Source organism: Carcharodon carcharias, chromosome 14 (genome assembly GCF_017639515.1).
Source record: "Carcharodon carcharias isolate sCarCar2 chromosome 14, sCarCar2.pri, whole genome shotgun sequence".
NCBI lineage: Eukaryota > Metazoa > Chordata > Chondrichthyes > Lamniformes > Lamnidae > Carcharodon > Carcharodon carcharias.
Window position 1 is genome coordinate 123,937,724 of NC_054480.1, and position 25,471 is coordinate 123,963,194.

General features: G+C 48.5%; 1 protein-coding gene across 7 annotated transcripts in view; it reads right to left on the reverse strand.

The window, feature by feature from the left end:
• sin3b (SIN3 transcription regulator family member B) overlaps nucleotides 1-25,357 on the reverse strand; it is a 55,783-nt gene extending 30,426 nt beyond the window's left edge. For 5 of the 7 annotated variants that reach the window (XR_005945115.1, XR_005945114.1, XR_005945116.1 and 2 more), the window contains exons 1-9: nucleotides 21,775-21,915; nucleotides 17,478-17,642; nucleotides 15,901-16,019; nucleotides 14,528-14,687; nucleotides 13,017-13,337; nucleotides 8,989-9,141; nucleotides 7,770-7,898; nucleotides 6,486-6,575; nucleotides 883-1,001 (exon numbers count right to left, since the gene is read on the reverse strand). Coding sequence is in view for 3 of the 7 variants with exons in the window: in XM_041204243.1 (XP_041060177.1) it covers nucleotides 883-1,001; nucleotides 6,486-6,575; nucleotides 7,770-7,898; nucleotides 8,989-9,141; nucleotides 13,017-13,337; nucleotides 14,528-14,687; nucleotides 15,901-16,019; nucleotides 17,478-17,642; nucleotides 21,775-21,798 (1,280 nt within the window). In the remaining 4 variants the exon portion in view is untranslated. Of the gene's footprint in view, nucleotides 1-882; nucleotides 1,002-6,485; nucleotides 6,576-7,769; nucleotides 7,899-8,988; nucleotides 9,142-13,016; nucleotides 13,338-14,527; nucleotides 14,688-15,900; nucleotides 16,020-17,477; nucleotides 17,643-21,774; nucleotides 21,916-25,291 lie in introns of those variants that run through there. The other 2 variants (XM_041204245.1, XM_041204244.1) reach the window with 2 other exon arrangements.
• Nucleotides 25,358-25,471: the final 114 nt, after the last annotated feature.

Consider the following 25,471-nt stretch of genomic DNA (forward strand, 5'->3'; position numbering starts at 1 on the left):
AGGGGAGCGTGGTGAGGAGGGAGCAGGGGGAGGTGGGGGAGCAGAGAGGGTGTGGCAAGGGGGAGTGGCGAGGCGAGGGGCCAGTGGAGGGAGCGCGGCGAGGGGCAAGCGGAGGGGGCATGGTGAGGGGGCGAGCAGAGGGGGCGCGACGAGGAGCGAGTGGAGGGGGCGTGGTGATGGGCGGGGGTGCGAAGGGAGAGCAAGGGCGGAGCGGAGGGGGTGCAAGGGGGAGCGGCAAGGGGCAAGCGGAGGGGTTGCGGTGAGGGGTGGGGGCGCGAGGGGCGAGTGAGGGGGGAACGGAGGGTGTGCAAGGGGGAGCAAAGGGGGCGCGCGGAGGGGGGAGTGAGGGGGCGCGGAGGGGGAGTGAAGGGATGGAGGTGTGTCAGGGAGGGAGAGGGATGCATGAAAGAATTGAAAAAGTTGAGGAAAAAAATGAAGCATGCATTAGTCACCTTCAGTAGAGGGAAACATCCTTTGGTTTTCACAGCACAGAGTAGCTGGTAACAAATCCAATCTTTCCTTCCCACGTACTAAGATATTCATATGTACTGCAACCAAAATGTATAACACATTTGATAACAGTGTAGATCAACCCCGATCACCAGCACTGTTACTGTACTAACCTCACACAGGCGTAAAAAGGAATTTAAATTCCTGTCTCCAACAGCTGTTGTTAAACAACCGAAATAAATGTCAAATCACACTTGTCATGAACCTGACTCCATTCATGGTGTTGCATACTCAGATTGAAGTGAGACAGCAACAGCATTCACTGTGTGTTCTGCAAGTTTCTAAGTGAAACTATGAGTGAAGCTATTGATGAATACTGTTGGACATTCCAGTCTTTAGTCAAGAGTGAGTGAACAAGCTGAACTGACTTACCCCAGGAATGGAGTGACCAACTGAAGAAGCTCTGAGCCAGAAACCACCTCCTGGTTGAACAGGGCGATGCACCGCAAGAAATTCTCGTACACTTCCTGGCTCTTCAGAATCCTGCGTACCTGAGAAAAGAAACAATTCAGCAGGATCACTCAGAGTCCGATACTCCTCACTCAACAGCACTGAAGGAAGGGCATTCCTGCGCCCAGCTAAAACAGTGACTGGGTGAAGATATTTTACACTGTGATGAGCAAACACACTGTGCAACATCCCAGTAACCAGCTAAGTGCCCGTCTATGTACGAGTGATTCACCGATCAGTAATCAGCAGCATTCATGACAGAAACACTGCCCCCCGCCACACACACTGCAGAAACAAACTAGACATTAAAAGATCACTGGAATGATAAAACATCAGAGCACAGAGAGTCTCTGTGGTACTCTGAAAGAGCTTTTCAATTAATCCCACTCTCCCTTGCTCTCTGCCCTTAGCCCTCTAAATTCTCCTTTGAAAGTTCCTGCTGAATCTGCATGTTGTACTATGCTGATAGCACTGATATCCCATCGCTGCCAACCATGCTATAATATGGTGTGCGGTGATCCCAATAATGAGATCTTGAGGTTTGTATATTTAAATATGAACTGTTTATTGTTAACCCTTAAGTATTTACTGTCATGCATGGAGCTTTTGTCTCCATGCAGGCTGGATCCAGCGTGTTCTCTCTAGGCTGTTCTCTCAGTCTATTACCATTTGACTCTATACATCATACTACAGGCAGTGCTATTCTCCGGTCTCACGTTAACCCTTGCTCTGCCAAGCACCTTTACATTACAATGGCATGCAGGCACACACAGCATCATATAACATCCCCTTTTCTTCTCTGAAGAAAACTTTCCTCCCTTCCGACGGAGTATAACTATTTGTAATACCATCTTTACTTGCTATCCCTGCTCCCCCATCTCAAGTCTCTGACTTTATAAATTCAAGACAGTCTTGAGACTTGACAGTTCTTCCATATTGCGGTCCTTCACGTTTAGAGGAATGGTAGTGGTACTCTGTTTCTGGTACTTGGCTGTCTCCACTTGATTTACTTTTTGCGCTCCTTTGATTTGTGTTTCTCTTTATTAACAACCCATCTGCTTTTTTCGGACACTGTGGGTATGTCCCGTCCCTTCCAAAGGGAATGTGCACTCTGCTCCTAGAGTAGACTCGAATTTTCTTTTTCCATGATGCCTGCCACGTTCTTGCTGAACGTATACACTTTGCAAATGGAACCTTCATTTCCACTTGTTTCGCAATTTCAGCCAATATTTGTTTGCTGTTTTATTTTCAAACAGTTTTGTAAGCTTATGAATCTTTTCATTCAGCTCAATGGTTCTCATACATTTGTGACATCCAGTGCTTTTCCTTCTTCTAGTTCGTTGCATTTCAGTGTTAGATTTACATTTTACGATGTTATTTCTGTCTTTTCTTTCTCTGTCTGCAACAGAACTTTGTCCTTGTCCTTCATTTTGGTTTCACTGTTGGCTAGGTCTGTATCCGGCGAAGTCTGAGCTTGTTTCAGTTCTGTAATTGTGCTACTCTTGGCTTCATTATCCTCTCAGTTTGGAAACTTCAACAGCTTTTCCTTTCAATGCCTCATCTTTTCCATTCAACTGCTTCTTCAGCTCTTCAGTCTATTTCTTGTAGTTTTCGCCTTCCTCCTGGCATATAGAACATTGCTGAGTCTTCTCTGCCAACTGATTCATCAGTTCAGAGTGAAGATAAATTCATTTTCCTTATTTTCGTAATTTTCCAGAGGAATAAACTTTGTCCCAAGGAATTCTTCTAGCATGTGAAGGTCTGTCAACAGGTTTTCCTTTTCTTTGCGAAGCTTCATCTTGAACTTTCCTGTAATTCGGCATAGTCTCGAGTTCCCTCTGCTATGCTTCCATTCTGCTGTTTAAGACAGTCTACATTTCTTCACATTGCTGAATGGTTACACATTCCTTTTGCATTTGATCTTGAAGGACAAGTAACTCTTTTCTCAATTGTTCATTTTCTTGTTAACCTCTTGCCAACTAACTGAGCTTCAGTGCATCATTTTGTTGCTACTGATAGTTCTGGTGCTGATTTTTCTGAAGTAATAGTCAAGGTCCTCTGTAGCTCATGTTTTTCCATAGTTACATATTGATTCTTCAAGGAGTCTTTCAGGGTGGCAACTTCTTTGCGTGCCTTTTCCGCCTGCTGTTTTGCCTGGTTGTACATCTGATTGAGTTTTCCCAACTCCTCCTTTGATTTCCAAACAGTGGAATTGAGGATTGTTATTTCCTCCTGATATCTTTGTGTCGTCTCTAAAAATTGTTTCCTCAGATCTCAAACAGAGATCTGAGTTGATTCATTGAAGACTTCAGTTTATCGTGCATTTTCAAAGGTATATAATCAGCTTGAATTTTACATTTCAAAGCTTCCAGTTCAGCTCTGACGCGAACATTATCCTGTAGAATAGCTTCATGTACTTTTTGCATGTTTTTCTTCTTTTGAGTTACTTCAGAAAGCTTTCCTATATTCACAGTCATCTGCTCACTCTGCACTGCTGTCAGTCTCTCTCTTTCTGGTATCTTTTGGAACCCTCTGGTGTTTTCTGTCAGGCTGCCCGCCCACGGGGGCCCTGCGGCACCCACTCTCGGTGGTCTTTCGTTGCTCTCTCTCTGGGTTTTTGGCTGCCCTCTCTCTGGGGTCTCTTGTTGCCCTTGGCACTGTTACCCTCTCTCTGGGGTCTCTTGTTGCCCTTGGCACTGTTACCCTCTCTCTGGGGTCTCTTGTTGCCCTTGGCACTGTTACCCTCTCTCTGGGGTCTCTTGTTGCCCTTGGCACAGTTACTTCTCTCTGGGGTCTCTTCCAATTTTCTGTCAGTTTTCTTTTCCTGTAGCTACAGCTTTAATTCGTCTTGTTCCCTTAAGGCTGAGTGCAGCAACCATTTTTTTTTAACTCAGGCTGTAGTTGCTAGGATACAGTTGACTTCCCTCTAACGTCTTTTTTTTTTAGCCTGGGGCTAGGGAGCTTTTGGCTCAATTTTAAAAAAAACTACTTTGCAGGTGTCATATTTTGCAATAAATATATCAAGCCAGGTACATAGTGTTCCAGCTTCTTGTACTGTACTGGGCTGGAAGAACAGCAGTACTTTTTATTTTATATACAGGAAAAGGGTTGCCTTTCTCTTAAACACTGCAGGCTTTTTCCTTTTTTATTTACTGTGCCTTGCAAGTTTTTCTATTTAAACTTTTGACTCTGCCAGTTGATTTTTACAAATTTTTTAAACCTTGGTGTTTTACTTGCAGCTCTCTTTCCGCTACTCTTTGGATGCTGAGCACTTGGGGCCACTACCTATTCTAAAATGTAAGTACAGCTACTTTTTAGTATTTTTGCTCACCATCTCATGAACTGTGTCACTCAGGTTCTTGCAATTTTCTGCAATGGACTTCCACTGGCGTTGGTGGATTCCTCACTTCCAAGTCTGTAGTGTAATTTTCTTCTTAGGTGCATGTCACTCTAGTTAGGCTTCAATTGCTTTTAGTGTTTCATGCCTTCAGATGCAGTTCTGGGTTCATGCTTTTAGCTGACACTTTTCATATAACTGCGGATCACCATGTCAGATTATGGTAATCTGTCTGATGTGATAGCTTGTAGGAGCGGCCACCGCTGCCAAGCATGTTTTAATATGGTGCGTGATAGTGCCCCAACAATAAGATCTTGAGATTTACATAGTTAAATATGTAAAACCGTTTATTGTTAACCCTTAACTATTTACAGATCTCAGGTTATTGTCATGCATTAAGCGGGTTCCAGAGTGCTCTCTCTAGACCAGGTTTGTCCAACATGCGGCCTGTGAGGGCCCTCTATGTGACGCCCGAGGCCAGTTTTCAAAATTCAGGTCAAATGGGTAAGTTTCATGCAAGGTTCTGCATGGAGCAGCTCCTCCAATCAGAGACTGCTTCGCTCCTGCGTTGAGGGAGATGGAAAGAGGGAAACGAGGCAAATGAGGGAAAGAAACAGTCTCCGATTGGAGGAGCAGCGGACACCAGCATTGGTGAACATGCTGAGGGCTGCTGAGCCCCGGGGGAGCCGAGGCGCGTCAGGGCCGGGGCCGGAGCCCAGGGGTGGGGGGGACCACGGTGCATCAGAATTGGAGAGGGTGGTGGCGCGGGGGTGGGAAGGGTGATGATGCATCAGGCCCAGGGACGGGATTGTGCTGTGGTGCGTCTGCGCATCAGGTGGGGAGTGTGAGAGACTGAGTGCATGTCTGGGGCAGGCAGTGCAAGAGACTGTAGATGGGGTGGGTGGGGTGTGGAGAGAGAATGGGATACTGACCAAGTATGTGGGCGGTGAGGACGGGGGTGCAAGAGACTGTGTGTGTCGGGGGTGGGGTTGGGAGGAGGATTGCCAGAGACTGTGTGTGTGGGCTGTCAGGGAGTGCAAGTCTGCCTTGCGTCCAGTTTCAAGTTTCTCACTCACTCTCGCCACCACACACCAACACACACACCCGCTCACAGTGGATGAGGGTGTGTGTGTGTGAGCCCCAAGGCCAGGAGTGAGCTGTACATACACACACACACTGACCCTCTTACACTCTGGTCATTTTTATTAATTACTTTTTTTTAAATTTAACAATTTACTGCTATGATATTTTTGTACTTTTGCTCAGCAGTTGTTTCTTTCCTTAAAGCCCAACATTTTTTTTGAAATTCCGTTTAATATGTAGGGGCGGGGTTGGAGTGCAAGAGACCGAGTGTATGGTTGTGCCAAACCTTATCTTTCCGAAATTTGCTCATCAGCCCCTTGAGAGAGAAAGTATGCAAATGTGCCCCCCCGCCAAGCGAAAAGGTTGAAGAAGCCTGCTCAAAACTGTTCTCTTAGTCCATTACCAAGTGACTCTATACATCATACTGTGGGTGGTGCTATTCTCCAGTCCCACATTAACCCCTGCTCCGCCGAGCACCTTTAATTACAATGACATGCAGGCGCACTCAGCATCATACAACAATGCATACACCTCCCTTTCAGGCAGTGCATTCCAGCTCAGAACAACTTGCTGCACAAAAAAAATTCTCCCCATCTCCCTTTCTGGTTCTTTTGTTAATTACCTCTAATCTGTTACCAACCGTCCTGCCAGTGGAAACAGTTTCTCCATATGTACTCTATCAAAGCTATGAACATCTGCAATAAATCCCCTCTTAACTTCCTCTGCTCTAAGGAGAACAATCCCAGCTTCTCCAGAATAACCACATATCTGAAATCCCTCATCCCTGGGAACATTCTCATAAACTCCCCTGCACCTTCTCCAAGGGCTTGTCATCTTTTCTAAGTGTGGTGCCCACAGGTGGACGCATTACTCCAGCTGGGGCCTAAACAATGATCTACCAAGGTTTAGCATAACTTTTTTACTTTTGTACTCAATTCTCCAATTAATGAAGCCTAACTGGATCAATATCCCCTGCCTCCTTCGAAGATTTGTGTACATATACACCCCCCACCGTCTCTCTCTTGCTACACAAATTTATTGTACAAATTTAGGAGGATGTTTGAGGATAAAGCAGTCAATACTCCCGTGCCATCAGCTAACTCACTCTGTCGAAGAAGCTGAATTCTCGCAGGGTGCCGTGCTTGCCTGCGGAGGCCAATGACCGGTCCTTCACACTTGACAACTTCAGCTTTTTCTGAAAAACATTTAAATAAAGACAGACAGAGCTGTGGTTAAAAGATAAGCACAGCAGTCAGTGAGATGCTGCAACACCAAAGCGATTATTGCCATGTGTTCAAGCATTCACATTGGCTGATCAGAGGGGGATCAAAATCTGGAAGAGCCTTATGGACCTGATATGTGAAAAATTACAATCAGCCTCTTGAGCAGCTCACGCAGTAAGCGGGGTAAATTAAATAAAGCTACCTAAACAATTCAGTATAATTATTTGGTAACACACTTACTGAACCAATTTCATGAAGGAGGCAGGTTACCCCACCCTTATGTAGTTAAAAACCTGGACATACTTATCTTCCATTCAAACAAATCTTTATATGACCCCATGCTGTAGCTGCCCTGGGAGAGTTTGATGGGGACAGTGTAGAGGGAGCTTTACTCTGTATCTAATCCCGTGCTGTACCTGTCCTGGGAGTGTTTGATGGGGATAGTATAGTGGGGGCTTAACTCTGTATCTAACCCCGTGCTGTACCTGTCCTGGGAGTGTTTGATGGGGATAGTGTAGTGGAGACTTAACTCTGTATCTAACCCCATGCTGTACCTGTCCTGGGAGTGTTTGATGGGGACAGTGTAGAGGGAGCGTTACTCTGTATCTAACCCCGTGCTGTACCTGTCCTGGGAGTGTTTGGTGGGGACAGTGTAGAGGGAGATTTACTCTGTATCTAACCCCGTGCTGTACCTGCCTGGGAGTGTTTGATAGGGACAGTGTAGAAGGAGACTTACTTTGTATTTAACCCCATGCTGTACCTGTCCTGGGAGTGTTTGATGGGGACAGTGTGGAGGGAGCTTTACTCTGTATCTAACCCTGTGCTGTACCTGTCCTGGGAGTGTTTGATGGGGACACTGTAGAGGGAGTTTTACTCTGTATCTAACCCTGTGCTGTACCTGTCCTGGGAGTGTTTGATGGGGGCAGTGTAGAGGGAGCTTTACTCTGTATCTAACCCCGTGCTGTACCTGTCCTGGGAGTGTTTGATCTGATGCTGCAACTAATGGCCCTCAGCTTGATAAGCACAAAGTTTAAACAAATCACAGGTGAGTTCTGGACTCCTCTAACTGTGTCATCACTATGCAAACAACAAGCTGGGCTCCTGTCACATTGTTGATGAAAATATTTTTCCAATGCATACGGCAGTTACAGAATGTGCGCATTTACCTTGAGAGGAGGTGGCACCTGGGGCAGGAGTGCTGGCCTCAAACGTTTCTTGCTTTGACTGTGTTTCGATCCCTCGTCCTCGTCGACCGTTTTACTCTCGTCCTTTTCAGACGCAGCATTTCCAGTGAACTGAAAATCAAATGGGAAACTTTAATCCTCAGTAATGTATACAGACTGCGACTCTGTAATAGAGGCTAGACATATAACAAACAAATCACTCTCTTCCCTGTGAACTTCACTCTTTCGATGCAGTCATTCACAGCCTGACTCCTTTTGGAGGGATTGCATCATTCTTGACATTCATTCATGGGATGTGAGCATCACTGGCAAGGCCAGCATTTAATGCCTGTCCCTATGTGCCCCCGAGATGCTGACAGTGAGGTACCTTTTTGGATACAACTGAGCAGCTTGCGAGGCCATTTCAGAGAATAGTTAAGAGTCAACCACATTACTGTCGATCCGGAGTAAGGACGGTAGATTTTCTTCCCTAAAGTACATTAATGAACCAGATGGATTTTTACAATAATCCATTAGTTTCATGATCACCATTAGTAATAAGTTTTTATTCCAGATTTATTTAAGTAATTGAATTTAAATTCCCCAGTTGCCAGGTGGTTTTGAACTCTGGGCCTCTGGATTATTAATCCAGTAATGAGACCATTATGTTACCCTACCTGTAATCTCTATCTCTGAATATGCAGATGGGGCCTGGGTTTAATTATTTCAACAACGCAGCACTCCCATGGTCCTGTGCTGGATGCTCAGCCTGGGTTATGTGCTCAAACATCTGGAGCAGGATTCCTGCTGTCAACCTTTAGACCAGAAGCTGCAGAGACAGCAGCCGAGCCAGACCAACAAGACGATTTGCAATATAAACATTCTGACTTGCTTTGTATGATTATTTTAAATCTCCATCAACAAGATGGAGAATAAACTGTGGGGCAGTCAGGCATAACAAGCAGGAAATCTTCTGCCTCATCAAAAAAACTCACCTCCACTGAACTGCACCACAAATTGACAGCTAACACGCTGCATCATCGTGACAGTTCGGAGAAAAGGACCTCAATTTCAAAGAAGAGCTTCTCATGAGTACAATAAATTTAGGTATGGTTGCCAATTCTTCACTTAATATTCAATTCCTGGAGCCTCCAGGGCAATCCTGGAGGGTTGGTAACTCCACCATTTCTGTCTAATTCACCAGCACCAGTTTGTTACATACCAAAGATCGCTTGGCGTCTGGGAGAAACTGGCCAAACTCAGTCAGCAAATCCTCCTGGCCTCTGAATAGGTTGGCAACTTTCGCAAAGACTTCATCCTCTGTCATGCTGCAGTAAGGCTTCCCCTTGGTATCCTTCACTATCAGCTGCTCCTTCTAACAAGACAGAAGACACAGCATGAGGGAAGGCTGCACTGTCACAGGCTGAGTGTGGAACTGGTTACCTGCAAAGTAAATCTCCATTGATAATAGAAGCACATCCTTCTCCATTCTGAGACATTCCATTCTCTGCACCATCTGAGCTTTCTGCATTCCACAGAATAGACAACACAAACAGGCCATTCAGTCCAACTAGTCCATGGTGCTTATGCTCCACATGAATCTCCTCCCACCCTCATCTCCATTTAATCACATCAACAGATCCTCAATATCCTTTCTCCTTCATGTGTCTATCCAGCTTCACCTTGTATGTATCCACATATCCACATTATTGATACGATTCAGCTCAACAACTCCCTGTGGGAGCGAGTTCCACATTCTCACCACTTTGAGTAAAGGAGTTTCTCCTGAATTCCCTATTGGATTTATTAGTGTCTTTCTTATATTTTTGATCTTTAGTTTTGGATTCCACCATAATCTTTGCTGTGTCTATCCAATCAAACCTTTTCATAATTTTAAAGACCTCAATCAGATTGCCCTTCAGTCTTCTCTTTTCTCGGAGAAGAGTGTACAGCCTGGTCCAATCTGAGCCCCACAGGGGGCTTCATTAAGTAGGCTAATGTTCCCTGAAGCTGGGTTCAGTCATCCTATACTCACTGCATTTAACTATTTAAACCGGGGTGTACAAGTGAAGGCAGAGACCAAACACACAGCAATTACCGCCAAAGATGCTGGGAGTTGATGTCTGGTTCAGATGCTCACCTCAGCCCCTGCGTCTGAGCTAGGATCACACCCAGATTCCAGAGTCTTCACAGCTTTGTAGACCATTCAATAAAAACTCAAAATTGAAGAATAAGCTCACCCACAGAAAAGTTGGCAGCTTTATTAAAACAAATACCAGTGGAAATTTTGAACACATCACTTAGTGACATTTAGAACTGCATGAAATCTTATTTTAGTGGCAATGTTATGCCAGATTTTCGGTTAACAAATGTTTGAGAAATACAAGATTGTGATTACTTTTCCTTTGGAGAATATGAGGCAAAAAATTTGTTTTTTTTTCAGACGTGCAATATCCAGGTTTACAGACGCTAAACAGGCTTTCTTGCAACATATGCTCAGATTGAAAAACAGTGAGTAGAGCAGAGCATTGAACAGGAATCTGTCCAGAAAAACACGCACCAGAACTCAGACTCTCATGACATCAAGTTGATTCCAAACGCCGTTTGTAGCAACAGCCCTTTGAGTGGGTGGGAAAGGGGAAGTTAGCGGGATGGGGGGTGGGGGTGGTGATTAGAGGGGGGCAGAGGGGTGGGGGGCGGAGGAGGGGAGATGGGGAGCAGGGTTGGGTTGAGGGGAGAGGGAGGGGGTGGTGGGGAGCGGAGGAAGAAAGAAGGAATTAGAAGAGTCGGATGGGGGAAGGTAAGATAAACAGGAAAAGCTCATAACTATATGACCTAACACAGTTACAATAGCAAGGACAGCACTCCCTGTAGTTCTGCTCTTGTCAGCAATGTCTAAATGTCTCTGGAAGTGCTCCAGGGTACAAGCTCATTTGTCTCCTCAAATAAACTTAAACTCATCCAAAATTCTGCTGCGGTATTCTAAGTCCTATTCGCCCATCATCATTGTGTTTGCCGACCTATATTGACTCTCGATTCAGCAACATTCCAACTTTTAAATTATCATCTCTTATTTGAATCATACAAACACACAAATTAGGAGGAATAGGCCACTCGAGCTTGCTCCATCATTTAATAAGATCATGGCTGATCTGATTGCAACCTCAACTCCACATTCCCACCTACCTCGATAACCTTTCACCCCTTGCTGATCAAGAATCTATTCACCTCTGCCTTAAAAATATTCAAAGACTCTGCTTCCACTGCCTTTTGAGGAAGAGAGTGCCAAAGACTCTCTGCCCTGAGATAAGAAAAAATTCGGATCTCCGTCCTAAATGGGCGACCCCTTATTTTTAAACAGTTACCCTTAATCCTAGATCATCCCACAAGAGGAAACATCCTCTCCACATCCACCCTGTCAAGACCCTCAGGATCTGATGTGTTTCAGTCAAGTTGCCTCTTACTCTTTTAAATTCCAGCGGATATAAGCCTAGCCTGTCCAACCTTTCCTCATAAGACAACTCGCCCATTCCAGGTATTGGTTTAATAAATCTTTCTGAACTGTTCCCAACACATTTACTTCTTTCCTTAAATAAGGAGACCAACACTGTACACAGTACTCCAGATGTCATCTCACCAATGCCCTCTACAACTGAAGCACAATGACCCTACTTTTGTAATCAATTCTCCTCACAATAAATAACATTCGATTAGCTTTCCTAATTACCTACGATATCTGCATACTAGCCTTTGATGGTTCATGCACTAGGACCCCTAGATTCCTCTGGATCTCAGAGCTCTGCAATCTCTCACCATTTTGATAATATGCTTTTTTATTCTTCCTGCCAAAATGAATTTCACATTTGCCCACATTGTACTCCATTTTCCAGATCTTTGCCCACTCACTTAACCTATCTATATCCCTTTGTAGCCTCTTTGTATCCTCTACACATCCTACTATTTCTGTGTCGTTGGCAAATCCCTCCATTGCCTTACCATCTCCTTATTTCTGTAATCCCCTTTAGCCCTACAATCATTTGAGGTCTCTGCCCCAATTCTGGCCATGCTGTAAGGGGCATATCTTTTTATTTTCTGTTGGACTGTGGATTAGAATTACAATGGCTAAAGATTGAAAGACATGTCCACTGGAACAGGGCAAGAGGCATATACAACGTTGCAGTCCTGAAACAGAGGGTGCCATGAAAGACAGGATGGTGCCGGAAAGGACTCCTGGACCAAGGGAGCTACCTGACAACAGCATTTTAACTGGCTCCTGAACAGAGTTCGTGTGAAGAGCAGGGCAGCAGAATAGCTCCTAGCCTGAAAATAACAAGACCTAAAACCTCTTTCTCCTGTATGTGGAAGATTCCAGTAATTCCACAATAATAGCTAGCTGGCTTTTCTCCTCATATCTCTATAACCTGTTCTCTCTCTCTGAGGAAACCACAGTAAAAAGGAAAATGGGAAAACCACTGTTGGAGACATTGAAAAGCAAGTTCTCAACCAGTGAACTAAATACTGAAAGTGTTGGAAGATCATCTCATGCCATCAACAAGAACTGAAAGGAATTTGGAAGATATCGATCAAAATCAACCCATCAAATCCTGTACTCAGAATTGGTGTTACTAAACTGTTTTATCCCACCCTTAAAATCCAGGTTTTATATGTCTTGTGTGTGTGTGTGTGTGTGTTAGAAATTACTGTTAAAAGTTAGCAGTTCATATTTCTTTCTTTTGCCACTGGTTAACGACAGTTTGTTCAATAAACAGTTATTTACTTATTAAGTTTACAAACCTGATGCTCGTATTCTGTTAACCTAAATTAAACAGTTAGGTAGAATTGAGGCAATCTGGTGGTTTAGTCAAACTTTTCACATTTGTCACGACTTGGGGAGCAGTGGGGCTCGATATTACAGCACACTATCCCCAGTGAGTTGTGACAACGCGCATCCCCAATTTCAATCACTCCATCGTTGGTGGCTGTCTTCAGCTGCCTGGGCCCTAAGCTCTGGATTTCCCACCCTAAACCTCTCTGCCTCTTCTCTTTTAAGATGTTGCTTAAAAGAGATCTCTTTGAGTAAGCTTTTGGTCACCTGTCCTAATATCTCCTTATGAGGCTGAGTGTTCATTTTTGTTTAATAATCGCTCTGTGAAGTCCCTTTGCAACATTTTATTACTTTACATATAAATACAAGCTGTTACAGTTATGGAGGAATCAGATAGACATGAAATCAGTTTATTTGATTTTTACCTGATAAGTGTGCAGAATCTCCAGGAAGGATTTGTAAACTTCAGGACGTTCCAAGTATCGGTTTTTGATTTTATTCACATAACTTATTGCATTGTCGAACTCCACAGGATGCGGGTCATTAGATGCAATGTCATCATGGTGATCTAGCAGTCGCGGAGTCAGTTCCTCTCGGATCGGGCGGCGTTCCACACGCTCATCCTTGTGAACCACCAGGGGGCTCTGGGATGGAGCGGGATCAGAACGGGTAACCGGAGTGACGGTACCAGCGGTGACATTAGGGGGAGTGGCAGCAGCGTGTTCGTGGGCTGCTTCAGACAGCACCTGTCACAGAGAGAAAGGGAGAGAGAGAAAGAGAGAAAGAGAGAGAGAGAGAGAGAGAGAGAGAGAGAGCAGGCAGACTGAGCCTGGGGGAATCAAATCATCAAACCATCAGACTGACCACGGGGACAATTACACCCACAGACTGACGCTGGTGGCATTTAAACCTGCACTGTCGGAGGGCCGGCGCTGAGGGGGCGCAGCGCTGTCAGAGGTTCATCACTGTAGGAGGGTTGGTGCTAAGGGGGCGCGCGCTGTCAGAGGGTCGAGGCTGAGGGGGCGCAGCGCTGTCGGAGGTTTGGTGCTAAGTGGTCACAGCGCTGAAGGAGGGTTGGCGCTGAGGGGGCACTGCACTGTAGGAGGGTTGGCACTGAGGGGGCACTGCACTGTAGGAGGGATGGCACTGAGGGGGCGCTGTGCTGTAGGAGGGTTGGCACTAGGGGGTGCGGCGCTGTCAGAGGGTCAGCGCGGCGCTGTAGGAGGGTTGGTGGAGGGGGCACTGCACTGTAGGAGGGTTCGTGCTGAGGGGGCGCGACGCTATCGGAGGGTTGGCGCTGAGGGGGCGCCGTGTTGTCAGAGGGCCGGCGCTGAGGGGGCGCCACGTTGTTGGAGGTTCATCACTGTCGGAGGTTCGGCGCTGGGAGGGGGCGGCGCTGTAGGAAGTTCGTCACTGTCGGAGGTTCGGCGCTGAGGGGGCGCAGCACTGTCGGAGGGCCGACGATGAGGGGCCGCTGCGCTGTTGGAGGTTCGTCACTGTCAAAGGGTCAGTGCTGAGTGGGTGCAGCGCTGTCAGAGGGGGTGCGCTGCTGTCGGAGGGTCAGTGCCAAGGGAATGCTGCACTGAAGGTGAGGCAGCCTTTTGAATGAGACTTCAAACCAATTCCCTGGATTGCTCTAAAGAGCTGGTATGGACATGATGGACCAAATAGCCTCCTTCTGTGCTGTAAATGACTCTATGAAAGGCCCTTCAAATGTGACTTTAGATAAGGAATAGTGTTAGGTTATTTCATCAGAAGGAAGCAGGGAACAGAGACAGACAGACACATGAGCGCTCTCTCACATGCGCGCGCATATACCCTCTTGCATGCGCTCTCTCACGCCACACACACACACTCTCACGCACAGCGCACTCACTCTTGCGCTGGTGTGCACACTCACACAAACACGCACACTCTTGCAGCTCTGTTGATGTACCTGAGTCTCCGCTGGCGTGGGTCCATGCACACTAACTGCCTTGTTCTTCTGGATTTCTATCCTGTAACCTGGTGGCAGGAAAGCATTGAACCCCAGTATAAGGTCAGGGTGGCCCTGGAAGAGACGCGAAACCCTGTCGATCACACCAGGCGTATCGATGCTGCAACCCAGAACAAGAAATATTTAGTAACACAATCAAGGAGGTTACAACATGACTTGTTTACTACAAACCCCTCCCACTACCAACAGCTCAAACCCCTTGCTTAAATCCAGCAGATAAATCAGTTTTGCAACCTGACCTGATAGAAGTGCACAAGTTTGTGACATGTTTAGATGATAGACAAGGAAAAATTCTTCCCATTAGCTGATTGTACAAGCTCCAGGTGGGGGGGCAGATTTAAGATTTTGGGCAAGAGATGCAAGGGGAATGTAAGGAAGAAATTTTTTATGCTGCGAACGATAGTAACTTATTACTCGCTGCTCTAAAGGTGCTGGGTGTGGAAACAATCAATGATTTCAAAAGGAAATTGGATGGGCACTTGAAGGAAATAAACTTGCAGGATTACGGGGATCAAGCAGGGTAGTGGGACTAAATCGATTGATCTAGAGAGCTGGTATGGACCTGATGGTATGGTTCCCTGGCACTCAGAGAAAAATGAAGCTGTGATACTGAGGAACCTGGATGCTGATGAATAGGAGGCCATTCAGCCCCTTGAGCCTATTCTGGAACTATGACTCTAGATCTATGACTCAATTCCAACCACCCAACTTTATTTTGTAACCTCTGATACCCTTATCCAACAAAAAAAGCTATCTGCTGTGGCTCAATCACTAAGATTCTTGCCTTTGAATCACAAGGTTTCAGGTTCAAGTCCCAGTCCAGCATGAAAATCAAGGCTGACTGATGCAGAACTGAGGGAGTGCTGCAGTGTTGGAGATGCTGTCTTTCAGGCAGATGTAGAAGATCCCATGGCACTATTTTGAAGAACAGGAGAGTTCTCCCCAGTGTCCTAGCCAATATTTATCTCTCAATCAGCATCACAAAAATCAGATTATTTGGTCATTAACACATTGCTGTTTGGTGGATCTTGCTGAATGCAAATTGGCTGTCATGTTTCCTACAACAGTGACTACATTTCAGAAGTACATTTGCTGTCAAGTGCTTTGAGATGTTTGGTGGCCATGAAAGGCGCTATAGAAATTCAAGTCTTTATTTACTAAAAGTTCCATAGGCTCCCAGCATTCCGAGCCTTTAAGTGAAAGTCTGGCGAGCTGAAGGTATTTCTAATGCAACTTCTACTAGTGAGAGTGAGATAGCCATTTTCACACTGCTCTCAGTTTGAGGTGTTGGTGCCCACAGCCTGTTTATGTACCTTTGTGATTTAAATTCCTTCATGATGTCAAGGAACTCATTGTAAACAGCCGGGTTGTTCCCAAATTGCATCTTAACCTGGTCCAGGTACGACAAGGCATCTTCCACCTGAAAAGCACACTAATAACGCATGAGGTTGTATTAACAGGACTATTCAGTACAAAACAAAACACACTATTTTATCTTTGTACAAAACCCTTAGAGCACATTTAGAAACTAGCACCCCTCTCTTTGAGGCTTAAAACATCATAGCTAACCAGATAACTGGATTTTGCAGAGGTAAATAGACTTCAGAGTTATTTCATCATTCCTACTGACAGATTATTTCAATCTGGGCAAGGCCAGGGGCCACAAGTATACATTAGGTGAGCGTAGGACCAGGTTTGAAGTTTAATTGTTCTTAGAGGCCGATGGAACAACTTGCCAGCTCACACAATGACTGCTGATTCTGCATATATGCAAATGAGAGTTGGGGGTATGATCAAGTATTATACAAATTAGCGATAAAATATATTTTTAAAAATCCAGGAATATTAGCACAGTCAATATGATCTCCTGAGCAAGTTTCAATCCCAAGGGACTCAGAGGGGAATTGTCCAGATTTTTAACCTGATTGTTTGCCCCTCTCAGGAAACCAGTGCACTGCTGCTCATGGGTCGAAGGTCAAGGGGAGTCCAATCACAATGTTTCAGCATTACAGCAGTGTGGGGCAAGCTTGATGAACCCTATTGCTTTTTGCTGCCAGCCATGTTTTTATGAATGCTGCAGCATGCCAAAAAGTCTATCTGCATTAAATAACATAAATACATCATATGTGCATGCAGGCTCACATAAATATACAAACAGGCGTGCACACACTCAAACACAGTGTCGCAGGCCAAGCATTTCTCTTCAATAGACTCTGAAATTCTCTGAGGCAAGGATCCCAAACCCATCTGGGACAAGAAGTGTCACCTCCACGTCAGGGAGCTTCTGACAAAGTAACTGAAATCAATCATAAACTTCTTCAATAGTGTAATGGTTGTGAATCCTCCTTCAGCCAGTAATACACTTGCTTCCCCAAATTAGCATTGCTGCTTACAACGGTCCTCATGTCAGCACTCGCACAGGTCCTCACGGGGCTTGACTTCTCCAGAGAAACATTCACAAGTTATTGTAACATCACTAACACAAGCTGCCGGATCAGCGAGTTTACACACAATGCAGGAGGAACATTCAAATGTGACCTCTCCTTCAGTACACCTGTCCAGACTGTGTGCTTCAAGTTTCTTTATAGGATACAGGATAATTGTAACCTTAGGCTCTTACCCTGAGACAGCACGTCTCTGCCATGTATTGGCTAAATTTAACACTTATTTAACTGAGAGGAACATCACTATTCCTGAAAACGGAGGGTACTCTGAGTTATTTTACCTATTTAAGCCAGGAAGTAAAGCGAACTCTTTCACCAGCTGAAGACCTCTCCAGAACAGTGAGAGCACCTGTTGGTAAATGTACTTCAGATGCATTGGCAGTGGATTCTGTCACATGCATAGCTGGGAGCCCAGTGCATTCCTTCAATCTGTCAGGAAGTCTTACCTTGAGCCTCTGGAACTGTTGTTGCTGGGCCTGTTTTTGTACCACAAAGCTCTGAGCCTGAATCTGCTGAAGATGGGCCTGAATCTTGGCCATGGTCTCTCCTCCACGCCGCTGTATTTGGGACAGTGGAGGTTCCAGGTCTGAGCCTTGGTTCACCCCAGGCATCTATTGGAGAAAGGACAGAAAATGAGGCCTTCAGTCTGAAGTGGGACAAGGAGCAGGGAGAAAGAGAGAAGCTACGAGAGAGTGGAGGAAGAAGGGAAGAGGAATACAGATACTTATCCGGGATTGTGATTTAGGGTCTGTATGGAAGCATTCACCTTTCCAACCAGAGACGAGCACCTGTGTTGAGTTAACAAACTGCAGTTCCTCATTCCTGTCAGTGTCATCTCCCAAACAGCTGCCTAAATGCAGAGCAACAACCCCAGATACTGCAACCCTAGCACCAAGTATAGGGTCAGTTTGCTGTCGTAACTAAGCATAGGTTCAGCTATGAAACCTCACTCTTTTCCTCTCTATGCAGCTCAGCCGCAACTCAGAACAGTCCAGTAACACGAACCACCAGAGAATGAGACAGCTCATATCCACAATCGACAAAGACATAAAAAAAACTAATGAGAACAGTTAGGAGTGCAGCAGGAGGGATGGTGGTGTGGTGGTAATGTCACTGGACTAAAAATCCAGAGGCCTAGCTAATGGCCTGGGGAACACAGGTTCAAATCCCACTACAGCAGCTGGTGGAATTTAAATTCAATTAATAAATCCGGAATTGAAAGCTAAACTCAGTAATGGTGACTGTGAAACTATCGTTGATTGTTGCAAAAACTCATCTGGTTCACTAATGTCTCTTTAGGGAAGGAAATCTGCCATCCTTACCTGGTCTGGTCTACATGTGACTCAAGATCCACAGCAATGTGATCAGCTCTTGGCTGCCCTCGAAATGGCCCAGCAAGCCGCTCAGTTCAAGGGCAATTACGGATGGGCAACAAATACTGGCCTTGCCAGTGATGTCTATATCCCATGAAAGAATAAAGGAAAAAAAAATATATAATGTTGGCCATTCAGCCTGTTACACAGGCACACTAAGAAGCCATTCAGCCCCTTGAGCCTCTGGAAAGCTTCATTTGTCCCCCAAATATTGAAGGAGAATGTTGCAGGTTTCCACTCCCTTTGAGTGAAAAAGTATCTTCTGATTTTATTAACAAGTGCCCTCTGGTTCTGGGATTCCTCTACCAAAGGAACAACGTGGCTAAGGTAAATACTAAAATTATTTCAGTGAAAATTCTCCTTCAATGCAACATAAAAATACAACCTCTCAGATTACTGTCTCCATCACAGGCCAACTACAGTTGGTGCCAGATACACCACTTTAACTCCCAGGTTTTTCTGCTTCACAAGTCCCTCAGGCCACCCACAGACTAATCCTAGAAAAATGTTGAGACCAGGAACTCTTCATTGTATTTACTGACCTGACTAAAACATTTTTGACTCTAAATCGCAAAGCTCTGGGGATTGTGCTCCAAATATTTGGATGTCCAAAATATTACACCACAATCCTGCAACTGTTTCATGATTGAAATAACTGCAACTGTCTTGAGTGGGAGATTTGAAACAGATGTTATCAAAATCTGATGTTATCAAATCAAACAGTTAAAGGCTGTGTGATACTCCCCATACTATTTACAATCCACCTGACAGTGGCTGGTCACCTCATCAAAGATCAACTGCCATCTGTTGAGAGTACTAAGTACTGCATAGATAGAAAACTTTAACCTCAGTCGCCTCCATGCCAAAACTAAACTGACCACCATACAGTTTGCGGATGACTGCAGTGCTGCTGCCCACTCTGCAACAGATTTGCAAGCCATTTGTGATCTCTTCAATTCTGCATAGAAGAGACTGTATGGCCTTGTCCTTGAATGTTGCCAAAACAAAACTCACATCAACCCACATTTGGTCAGCCAGATATTTCACCTCCCATATATGATGAAGGAAGCACTCTGGATAATGCTCAGCGCTTTCCATCCTTGACAGCCACCTCTCTAAAGGTCACCGTTGATGAGGAGATCTAACAGTGGATCAGCTGCGCCAGCTCAGCTTTCTATAAACTACGGCAGCGAGTGTTCGACAACAAAGACCTTCACAAGTCACCAAAAGTTTTAATGTACAGAGCAGTTGTCATCACCATGCTCTTTTGCTGCAGTGATACCTTGGCTCTGTATCAGTGACACATAACAGCGCCAGAGAAATTCCATTAGCAATGCCTCTGGCACATCCTCCAGATTCAATGGAAGGACCATCAAGCAAACGCCAGTGTCCTTCTTGAAGCATTTCAGCAAAACTCGAGAAATCAATTTCAATGGATTGGACACCATGTCCAGATGGTCAAAAACCGTCTCCCCCACAAGTCCTGTTTCCCCAACTCCTAAATGGCCAACATTTCAGCGGAGGACCAAGAAAACACTTCAACGACACTCTGAAGCTCTCCTTGAAGCACAGCAGCATTGATATTCATGACTGGGAGGAGCTTATTACCAATCGTTCAAAATAGTGACATCTTGTCCATCGAGCTGCATCATGCTTTGAGTCACAGCTCCTTCCGATGAGGCAGAGAAGGAAAGGAAGCAAATCCTGCACTCCGGATCCCACTACCTCGTGGGACATCCTGTCCCATGTGCCCAAAGACCTGCAGGTCGTGAATCGGCCAGTTCAGTCACATGAAGACCCGTGGCAGAAACCTGCCACCCCAAATAAACGTCATCCTCAAATCAAGTTGATGCCGACAAAGAGATGGTGTTTTTTCACAGAATTGTTACGTGGCAGGAGGTCATTATGTCTGCACCAGCTCTCCAAATGAGCAAATCACTCAGTAACATTCTCCCGCCTTCTCCCTGTAACCATGCACATTTTTCATTTTCATATAACAGTTTAATTCCCTTTTGAATGCAACAGAATCTGCCTCCACAACATACTTAGACGGTGTATCACAGACCTTAACTACTCATCGTGCGAATAAGTTCCCTCTCATATCACGTTTGCTTCTTTTGCAAATCATTTTAACTCGGTGCCCTCTCATTCTCAATCCTTTCACGATTGGTAACAGTTTCTACTTATCTACTCCATCCAGGTCCCTCATGATTTTGAATACCTCTATCAAAGCTCCTCTCAGCCTTATTTTCTCCAAAGAGAACAGTCCTAAATTCTCCAATCTATCTTCATAACTGAACTTCCTCATCTCTGAAACCATTGTCTTTTCTGCATTCTCTCCAATACCTTCATATCTTCCTAAAGTGCGGTGCCCAGAACTGGACACAATACTCCAGCTGATACCGAACCAGTGACTTAAACAGGTTCAACATAACCTCCTTGCTCTTGTACTCTATGCCCCATTAATAACACCCAGGCTCCTATTTGCTTTATTAACCGCTGCCTCAATCTGTCCTGCCACCTTCAATGGTTTATGCACGTATACACCCAGGTCCCTCTGCCCCTGCACCCACTTTAGAGTTGTACATCTTATTTTATCTTGTTTCTCCATGTTCTTCCTACCAATATGAATCACTTCACATTTCTCCACATTGAACTTCATCTGCTACCTCTCAGCTCATTCCACCAACTTGTCTATGTCCTTTTGAAGTTCGACACTATCCTCCTCACAGTTCACAATGATTCCTAAGTTTTATATCATCCACAAACTTTGAAATTGTGTCTGTACACCATGGTCTAGATCATTAATATATATCAGGAAATGCAAGGGTCCCAACACTGACACCTAGGAAACTCCACTACAAAGCTTCTTCTAGTCCAAAAAACACCCGTTAACCACTACTGTCTGTTTCCTGTCATTCAGCTAATTCCATATCCACATTGCTACTGTCCCTTTTATTCCATGAGCTATAATTTTGCTCACGTTTGTTGTGTGGCACTGTATCGAATGATTTTTTGGAAGTCCATGTACACTTCATCAATTGCATTGCCCTCATCAAACCTCTCTGTTACCTCTTCAAAAAACACCAGCAAGTTAGTTAAACATGATTTTCCCTTAAGAAATCCATGTTAGCTTTCCTTAATCAATCCACATTTGTCCAGATGACTATTAATTTTGTCCCTACATTGTTTCTAAAAGTTTCCTCATCACCGAAGTTAAACTGACCGGTCTGTAGTTGCTGAGCTTACCCTTACACCCTTTCTTAAACAAGGCTGTGACATTGGCAATTCTCCAGTTCTCCGGCATCACCCCCAAATCTAATGAAGACTGAAAAATTATGGCCAGTGCCTCAACAATTTCCACACTCACTTCCCTCCGTATCCTTGGATGCATCTTATCCGGTCCTGTGCCGAAAGTATGTTCAACCCATCCAATATCCTTATAAATTTTGAACCCTTCTAGTTTCTGAATTGCCTCCTCTTTCACCACGACCTGGGTAGCATCTTCTTCCTTGGTAACGACACATGCAAAGTATTTCTTTAATAGCTCAGCCATGCCCTCTGACTCCATGTGTAAATCCCCTTTTTGGTCCCTGATTGATCCTCCTCCTCCTTTTACTCTCTATATGCTTATAGAAGACTTTGGGATTCCCTTTCATGTTAGCTGCCAGTCTCTTTTCATACTCCCCCTTTGCTTCTCCACTTGCTTCTTCACCTCCCCTCTGAACCTTCTATATTCAGCCTGGTTCTCAATTGTATTTTCCACATATCACCTGTCATAAGCACACATTTTCTTTCTTATCTTAATCTCTATCTCTTTTGTTATCCAGGGAGCTCTGGATTCGTTGACACTACATTTCCCTTCTGAGGGAATGTACTTTGACTGTGTCCGAACTCTCTTTTCTTTCAAGATAGCCCTTTGTTCATCCACTGATTTTCCTGAAAACCTTTGACTCCAATTTATTCGGCGCAGATCATTCTGACCCCACTGAAGTTGGCTTTCTCCCAATTATCTCTGGAAAGGGGGGTGGGAGAGAGGGGGATGGGGAAGGGGGGGAAGGGGACAGGGAGGGAGGTGAGGGAAGGGGGAAGGAGGGGAGGGAGAGGGGGAGGGAGAGGGAGAAGGAGGGGAGGAAGGAGGGGAGGGAGGGGGAGGGAGGGGGAGGGAGGGGGAGGGAGGGGGAGGGAGGGGGAGGGAGGGGGAGGGAGGGGGAGGGAGGGGGAGGGAGGGGGAGGTGGTGAGAGAGGGTGGGGAAGGGGGAGAGAGAGGGGGGAGGGAGAGGGAGGGGGAGGGAGGGGGAGGGAGGGGAAGGGGAGGGAGGGGGAGGGAGGGGGAGGGGGGAGGGAGGGGGGAGGGAGGGAGGGAGGGGGGAAGGAGGGGAGGGAGGGGGAAGGAGGGGGAAGTAGGGGGGAAGTGGGGGGAAGGAGGGGGGAGGGGAGGGAGAGGGAAGGAGAGGGAGGGGAGAAGGGGAGGGAGGCAGGAAGCGGGGGAAGAGAGTAGAGGGAAGGGGAAGGGGAAAGGGGGAAGGGGGAAGCGGGAGGGGGAAGCGGGAGGGGGGAAGCGGGAGGGGGGAAGCGGGAGGGGGGAAGCGGGAGGGGGGAACGCGGGAGGGGGGAAGGGGAGGGGGGAGGCGGGAGGGGGGGAAGGGGAGGGGGAAGGGGAGGGGGGAAGGGGGAGGGGGGAAGGGGAGGGGGGAAGGGGAGGGGGGAAGGGGAGGGGAGACGGACAGAGGAGACGGGAGAGGAGACGGGAGAGGGAGAGGAGGGGGGGGAGACGGCAGAGGGGGGGAGAGACGGGCAGAGGAGGGGGGGAGACGGGCAGAGGAGGGGGGGGAGACGGGCAGAGGAGGGGGGGAGACGGGCAGAGGAGGGGGGGAGACGGGCAGAGGAGGGGGGGGAGACGGGCAGAGGAGGGGGGGAGACGGGCAGAGGAGGGGGGGGAGACGGGCAGAGGAGGGGGGGAGACGGGCAGAGGAGGGGGGGAGACGGGCAGAGGAGGGGGGAGACGGGCAGAGGAGGGGGGGAGACGGGCAGAGGAGGGGGGGAGACGGGCAGAGGAGGGGGGGAGACGGGCAGAGGAGGGGGGGAGACGGGCAGAGGAGGGGGGGAGACGGGCAGAGGAGGGGGGAGACGGGCAGAGGAGGGGGGAGACGGGCAGAGGAGGGGGGGAGACGGGCAGAGGAGGGGGGAGACGGGCAGAGGAGGGGGGAGACGGGCAGAGGAGGGGGGGAGACGGGCAGAGGAGGGGGGGAGACGGGCAGAGGAGGGGGGGAGACGGGCAGAGGAGGGGGGGGAGACGGGCAGAGGAGGGGGGGGAGACGGGCAGAGGAGGGGGGGGAGACGGGCAGAGGAGGGGGGGGAGACGGGCAGGGGGGGGGGAGACGGGCAGGGGGGGGGAGACGGGCAGGGGGGGGGGAGCGGGCAGGGGGGGGAGACGGGCGGGGGGGGGAGACGTGCGGGGGGGGAGACGGGCGGGGGGGGAGACGGGCAAGGGGGGGGGAGACGGGCAGGGGGGGGAAGACGGGCAGGGGGGGGAGACGGGCAGGGGGGGGAGACGGGCAGAGGAGGGGGAGACGGGCAGAGGAGGGGGAGAGGGCAGAGGAGGGGGGAGGAGAGGGCAGAGGAGGGGGGGAGACGGGCAGAGGAGGGGGGAGACGGGCAGAGGAGGGGGGAGACGGGCAGAGGAGGGGGGAGACGGGCAGAGGAGGGGGGAGACGGGCAGAGGAGGGGGGAGACGGGCAGAGGAGGGGGGGAGACGGGCAGAGGAGGGGGGGGGGAGACGGGCAGAGGAGGGGGGAGACGGGCAGAGGAGGGGGGAGACGGGCAGAGGAGGGGGGAGACGGGCAGAGGAGGGGGGAGACGGGCAGAGGAGGGGGGAGACGGGCAGAGGAGGGGGGGAGACGGGCAGAGGAGGGGGGGAGACGGGCAGAGGAGGGGGGGAGACGGGCAGAGGAGGGGGGGAGACGGGCAGAGGAGGGGGGAGACGGGCAGAGGAGGGGGGAGACGGGCAGAGGAGGGGGGGAGACGGGCAGAGGAGGGGGGGAGACGGGCAGAGGAGGGGGGAGACGGGCAGAGGAGGGGGGAGACGGGCAGAGGAGGGGGGAGACGGGCAGAGGAGGGGGGAGACGGGCAGAGGAGGGGGGGAGACGGGCAGAGGGGGAGGGGAGACGGGCAGAGGGGGAGGGGAGAAGGCGGGCAGAGGGAGGGGGGGAGGCGGGCAGAGGGAGGGAGGGGGGGGAGGCGGGCAGAGGGAGGGAGGGGGGGAGGCGGGCAGAGGGAGGGAGGGGGGGAGGCGGGCAGAGGGAGGGAGGGGGGGAATCGGACAGAGGGAGGGGGGGGAATCGGACAGAGGGAGGGGGGGGGAGTCGGACAGAGGGAGGGGGGGGAGTCGGACAGAGGGAGGGGGGGGAGTCGGACAGAGGGAGGGGGGGGAGTCGGACAGAGGGAGGGGGGGAATCGGACAGAGGGAGGGGGGGGAGTCGGACAGAGGGAGGGGGGGAGTCGGACAGAGGGAGGGGGGGGAGTCGGACAGAGGGAGGGGGGGGAGTCGGACAGAGGGAGGGGGGGGAGTCGGTCAGAGGGAGGGGGGGGAGTCGGACAGAGGGAGGGGGGGGAGTCGGACAGAGGGAGGGGGGGGAGTCGGACAGAGGGAGGGGGGAATAGGACAGAGGGAGGGGGGAATAGGACAGAGGGAGGGGGGAATAGGACAGAGGGAGGGGGATTCAGGCGGGGGGAGTCGGACAGAGAGGGAGGGGGGGAGGGGGAGGGGTGGAGGGAGGTCCGCTCTCCGTTCCCCATTCCCCACATCGCGTTCAGGCCTGATCTGCGATCCCAGCGCCGAGCACCCCCCCCCACCCCCCCCACTCCCCGCCCGGTCTCTCTCTCACCCGCCGCTCCGGCCCGGGCCCCGCGCTTCGTTTCTCGGTTCCGGCTCCGCGCCCCCGTCGGCTCCCCGTTTCCGGTCCGTCAGTGAAACCCATCCCCCTGGGCGGGCGCCTCTCGCCAGCCAATCGCAGCGCTGGGCCGCCAATTGCAGGCCCGGAAAGGTCCGGCCACCAGCGCGACTC